This window comes from Mus caroli, chromosome 1 (genome assembly GCF_900094665.2).
Source record: "Mus caroli chromosome 1, CAROLI_EIJ_v1.1, whole genome shotgun sequence".
NCBI lineage: Eukaryota > Metazoa > Chordata > Mammalia > Rodentia > Muridae > Mus > Mus caroli.
In genome coordinates, this window is record NC_034570.1 from 166,162,170 (window position 1) to 166,168,550 (window position 6,381).

At 42.4% G+C, this 6,381-nt stretch overlaps 1 protein-coding gene across 6 annotated transcripts in view; it reads right to left on the reverse strand.

The window, feature by feature from the left end:
- Positions 1 to 6,381, reverse strand: part of Pld5 (phospholipase D family member 5) — a 323,819-nt gene that overhangs the window by 112,014 nt on the left and 205,424 nt on the right. For 5 of the 6 annotated variants that reach the window (XM_021158929.2, XM_029483515.1, XM_021158940.2 and 2 more), the window contains one exon: positions 1,701 to 1,812. In XM_021158929.2, coding sequence (XP_021014588.1) covers positions 1,701 to 1,812 — 112 coding nt within the window. The remainder of the gene's footprint in view (positions 1 to 1,700; positions 1,813 to 6,381) is intronic. The other variant, XM_029483532.1, reaches the window with a different exon arrangement.

Genomic DNA, 6,381 nt, shown 5'->3' on the forward strand with positions numbered 1-6,381 from the left:
TACAGGGGAACGCCAGGGCCAAAAAGTGGGAATGGGTGGGTAGGGAAGTTGGGGGGAGGGTATGGGGGACTTTTGGGATAGCATTGGAAATGTAATTGAGGAAAATACGTAATAAAAAATGAAAAAAAAATTGATATTCAGCAATATAGTGTACATATTTAAACTTCTGTACACGTGGGGGGGAAAAACAAGTGAAACAAGTGTGGGTGTACTTGCTCATGTCTGGAATCTTAGCATTCTGGAGACAGAGGCAGAGGCATGGCAAATTTGAGGTTATCCTGGTCTACATAATGAGTCCTAGGATAGCCAGGGCTATATAGTGAAGTTCTATCTAAAAAGATCAAAACAAGATGAAACAAGATGCTAACATTGGCCATAATAACATGGGATAGGTTTTGGGATAAATTTTCCTCCAAGCCTCATGTCTGAAAGGCTTTGTCTTCAGCCTGTGCTGCTATATGGAAAGCTGGTGGAGCCTTTATGTGGCCTAAAGGCCTAGAGGAGGTAGCTACATCCTGAAATCATTCCCTTGAAGGGGTGATCAGCACCTTGGTTCCTCTCTGTTGTTCTGATATGCTTTGTTGCTGCCTCAAGCTGCACAGACTCCTCTCCCACGAGCTTCCTCCCACTCTGAACTCTTTACCAAAGGCCCAGGCAACAGGGACAAGCAACAATAGACTCAATGACAAAACAGTGACCTGTCAAAGTAAAACATGTCCTTACTAAGTTCGTTTTGGATATTTTGTTACAGCGATGTAAGGCAGACTATACAAGGATGATTATGAATCTATCCATCACAAGTAAGTGATGGATATTTTTATTTCCCTGTTTCAATGCGTCTGATGCCACTTGGGCTCATTTACTTGTGTCGATCTGTCCTAGGTTTAGAAACTGTTATCATGTCAGGATATAGGGACAGCGACAAAAAAGCATGTGCGCTATGTTCTAACAGCAGCCACCCGAGGTCCTCCACCACCAGGTAAAGCATGAAGACTCACTGTGGATAGCACCTGCTTATCTTCCTGCAGCCTGTACATGCTTGCTGGTTTTCATGCGTCAATCTTTCCCACAGATTAGCAGTTTGCATAGGAAATGCTGTATAAATGATTTTTTTCTTAAACAAAATATTTTAAAATATTTGGAATTGAGAGTCCAGCTAGAGAAGATTCCAGGAAAAGATTCCAGGATGAAGCTCAATGTGGCCGAGGTTATTTTCTGTGGGATTGTCCTGAAGTCAGAAACCACGGGCTTCAAAGGTCTCCAGACCCAACTGCAATGAGGACTGCATAACACAAAGAGGATTTCCAGTGGACTGAGGGAGAGAGAAACGGGAACCAGCACTTGATTCCCTGGAAGTGGCTCTTTCCTTCTTTTTCTTCAGATCACACTATTGATGTGTGTTGAAGGACTGCTTTGATAACTAAATATCATTTAGCGGATAGTGGATTATCTCTTATAAACTAATACACAAAACACCGTTCTACAAACCCAGTAGCACTGGTTAATTAGTTCTTTCAGGAACTTTAATCAGACTGTTTTTTTTTTTTTTTATTGTTGTTGTTTATGTTTGTTTGTCAAAGGAGAACTAAGGAACATATTACGTGGAATGTACTGATGAGAGAAACGACATCATTTTCACATGAAATTCAAGGAATTGTCACAGAATGTCCATGGTAAAGTAGCATCAACCTTGGCCTTACCCTTTAACTTCAAGGCTTCTAATACCTTTGAATCTGCAGTCACGTCGCTCACCAGCTTGACTTCGATATTTTGCGACGTCAGCTGGAGCAACTTCTCAAAGAGACGTTGACCCTGGGAAAAATATTCAGAGACAAAGGAAGAGAGAAACCTAAATGTTTGCCATTTGGAGTGTGGTATAAATGAGCTTTTTAAACTTTATGTATTCAGTTTGTAAAAGGCAAGTGCTTCCATGACAGATATTCACAGATGTGTGAAATTCCCTGGGTTTCACGACTAGAATAGAAACACAAACGTAGAAGGCACTCTTGTTTTCAAGCCCTGTGCAATCCAGCAATGTGCAAGAATTTTGATAACACAATGCAAATTTACTTCCCTTTTGCTTTTAAAGAGACAGTGAAAAATATTCAGTCATTGCATTTGGCACGGAAGACCAAGTTTTCTTCTCATTTACAAATTGTGCTTTGTAATCTCACAGATCTCTGGCTCCTTCCTTTGTAAATACAGACTATACTTAACTTTGAAAGGTTTCTATAATGTCAACAGAAATCCTTGAAACTACAGTGGGCATTTACAATTTACTTCGTCTCGTTTAAAACCTATTTTAGAGAACAGAACAAATGTTCTGTATAAAAATAAGTAGAAATGTAAAACGCAGGCTTTGCTTATAAGCATGTAATCTTGATAAGATTTATTTCCGGTAGACTGAGAGATGATGGACCCAGGTATGATTTTATCTCCAGGTCTGAGACTGCAATATTATAGTATTTGTTTCCCCTCTATGTTTAGATAGACAGTTCTTATCTTAAATAGGAACTGGTCTATTGTTACTGACTTTCCATGTTTGTTTGTATGGACCTTAAACACAAATACCTTCCGAAGAGCCAGCCAGATAATAAGGCTTAGGTCTTAATGGGCCCCAAGTGCACCATTAAGCTTATCTTGATAAAAATCTGTGGTTGGTAATGATTATTTATAAAGGATTTGGTGACTGGGAGGAGTTGATGAAGCAAATGAAGATGCAAATGAGGATTCAAATGAGCATGCAAATGAGCATGCAAATGAGGATACAAATGAGGATCCAAGCAGTGATTCTTGAAAAACCTCCTGGTGGAGGAGAAAGATCAAAGATTAAAAGTCTAATACTCCAAGGAGCTGGTGTGACAGCTGACAGCAAAAAAAGGTGTCTGGCACAGTCACCCAGCAGTGTGCTCAAGCCCAGAGCTGGCCAGCAGCCAAAGTTTCATATCCTGTGGGTACTGGAGGACACCCTCTGCCATGCAGCCTGTTAGTAGAGGTTAAGGTTGTGCCCCAGACCCTCAAAGTTCTCAGTATCCCAGAGCCTAGGGCAACTTCACCCTTAACAAACAGTGTATGTGTAAGGGGTGTATTAACAGATTCAAACACCTTTTAGTAAAGGCCTAATGAGAAAGTTGAGGAGGGCGACCCCTGGCTGCTTGTTTGCTGTCTTGGTATGTAAGGCTTTTTCCCCCCCTTATAATTTAGTGTGTGTGTGTGTTTCTTTGTGTATGTCTGTTATGAGTGTGAGCCATTGTGTTCCATGTATGCAGAGGTTGGTGGAGTCCACACACAGATACCAGATGCCCTGGAACTGGAACTACAGGTGGTTGTGGGCTGTGGGACATGTGTGCTGGGAACTGAACATGTGTCCTCTGGAAGAGCACAAGTGGTCTTAATCACTGAGCCCCCTCTCCATCCCCCTTGGAGTGTGAATTTTAAGTGAAGGCATAGCGAGATGAGGCTTCATACACAATACATGAGGCCGAACCCACATTGTGAGGCCTATGGCTTTTTCTGTTCTACATAAACAACTCTTCCTGGTCAACTTTGGCCCTGTGCTGTGCCTGCCACATACTGTTGAAGGGTAGGTTCTGTCTGCACGGGGCAGATTGCTATCCCACCCCTCAGCCTGGTCAAGATTTATTCACACAAGTTGGTTGCAATTTCCTTTTTCACACACACAAAAATACCTTTTTTGTGCTTGGCAATATCCCGTAGATAGTATTTTTTCTTAAGTTCCTTTATTTTTTTAAATTTTAGTTAACAAAACATATTCAGCACAAATAAAATATAGGCTGCCACCTGTACTGTCTTCATTCATGGCCCTATACCTTGAGCTTACTCCCCTTGCATTCTTTTGTGTAATTTAAAACAAAGACCAGAACTGGGAGTAAGTCCTATTCTGGGACTTAGGGTCCTGGGATTAACAAAAGGGAGAAAAGTGAGCTGAATATTAGCATTCATCTTTCTCTGCTTCCTGATATGGATGCTACCAACATGAGCAGCTGGCTCAGTTTCCTGCCACTGTGACATCCCTGTCATCACGTACCATATCCTGGAACTATGAGCCAAAATGAACCCTTTCTTAATTTAATTTTGTTGGGCTATTTTGTCACAGCCAACAGAAAAGTAGCTAAGACAGATTCTCCAGAAAGAAAAGAGACTTGATGTGGCCGGATGAGTAAGGCCTTTATACATCTTAACATAGACAGTGAAAATGAGGCTGGAGCCCTTAGACAAGGAAGACATTTAGGGCAAAATGATCAGAGGGAGTGTGTGGTCAGGTTGGGTAGCCTTGCTATGCCTACAGGAGATGAGTCTCTCAGATGCTAGGAGTTGTCTTCGAAAGGAAAAAGCAGAGATACTCAGCACAGCAGAGGAGTCATGCTCGGAACAGTGAACAATGAGCTCGGTACAACGGATTGTAGGGAAGTGTGGAGCTCCTGGGGCTCGCTCTCAAACTTGCCTTACAGTCAAACATTCTGTTCACATAGAATGTATTTTTATTTCATGTGTGTATGCATATGTGAGTGTTCATGTTTGCATATATGTACACACGTGCATGTGTGTGGAGTTCAGAGGACAACCTCAGGTGTTGCTTCTTAGGTATCTTCAAACTTTTGTTTAAAGGGTTGCTCATGGGACTGGAACTTCTAGAAGTATATAAGGCTAGCTGGCCAGCATACTTCAGGGCACTAGTAATGTAACTCCATCTTACCAGTGCTGCTATTACAGGCATGTGCTACCATGTTTAGCTTTTATGTGGGTTTTGGGAATCGAACTTGCATTTTTGTGGTTATTTCAACAGGAATGGTCACCATAGACTCATGTGTTTGAATGCTTGGCCCAAGGGAGAGGCACTATTAGCAGGTGTGGCCTTGTTGGAGTAGGTGTGGCCTTGTTGGAGGAAGTGTGTCATTGTGGGGTTTGGCTTTCAGGTCTCCTATGCTCAAGCTATGCTCAGTGTGGCACCAGGTCTCTTATGCTGCCTGAGGATCCAGAGGTAGAACTCTCAGCTTCTCCAGCACCATGTCTGCTTGCACATGCCATGCTTCCTGCCATAATAATAATGGACTAACCTCTGAAACTGTAAGCCAGCCTTAATGAAATGTTTCTTTTATATGAGTTGCCATGTCATGGTGTCTCTTCACAGCAATAAAACTCTAATACAGTCCTCATGCTTACAAGGAAAATGCTTTACCAACAGAGCTATTTCCCTTGGCCCTAAAATCTTAAGCTTAACATTTCCTTGACCCTTTCTGTATTCTCCGGTAGAGAATCCAAGGGCTCCACAGAGCACTTGGGAAAGCCACTGAGTTTTATCCCTTCATCATGAAGTATGGTATAGAATCAAGGTGGTAAAATTTGATAACTAAATGAGAATCCCATAGATGGAAGATACTCTAGAGAGCTGCTGGTCTCTTTTTGTAAATAAGGACATGAAAGAACAAAGACAACAAAAGCAACAAACAAACAAACAAACAAAAGAACAATGAACAACAAAAACAAAGAAACAATGCTCGGGAGAGCTGATGATACTCAGCTTGCTGGGGCAAGGCAGGCCTAGGAGCTCTAGCTGCTCTCAGTCCTGGAGTTCTGCCTACAGAGCCATTTTGTTGGGAAAGAGGTTACTCCCAAGTTTTTGGATCCTTTTTCCTGAGCTAGAGTTTATTTGAGTCTTCTAAGCCAAGCAGTTCAGGCTAGGGGGAAAACTTATGACTATCATGTGGAGATGCAGCATGAAAGAAAAAAGACTTACTCTTGGTGCTGTTTGCCTTAGAGTGGGTCTGACTTATCCCACAGTGTTTTGGTCTCTTCTGATCAAAGAGTCTACTCTAAGAAAACCTGAAGTAAAAGCAGCCCAGAAGGCAAGCCAGCCTCTTTATACAATGAACAACAGCACAGGAAATGCGATAACAACAACAAGGAACTTTTATCTCTGTCCTCCTTTTACAAGTGTCTCAAGGGAGTGTGTGTGTGTGTGCTGTTTTTCCTGTCTGATTGAGGACAGCACACAAAGCCATACTCTGGTCTTATCACATACTATAATGTCGCTCCCAACGTATTTTGTGTGTGGGAGGCTCTTTCAATGCCTCGTTACTTACAGTGAGTGTTTTTTAGACTTGGTCACCACATCTCACTCATATGTACATTCATTGTTCTGAGTCAAGGCTGGGGACGGGTCACAAGGGGGAAGTAATGTGATACAGCCGGGGCTGTGCATCTGAAAGACCCACAACGTGAGGACTACCTCACGTTCTGACTCAGGAGAGGCGACACCCCAAAATCACCCACAAGAAACGGTCTTGCTGCAACTTGCAAGAGGATTTTTATTCGAGAGCGTTCTCGGGCCCATGGTCATACACCACGCAGGGGTAGAGG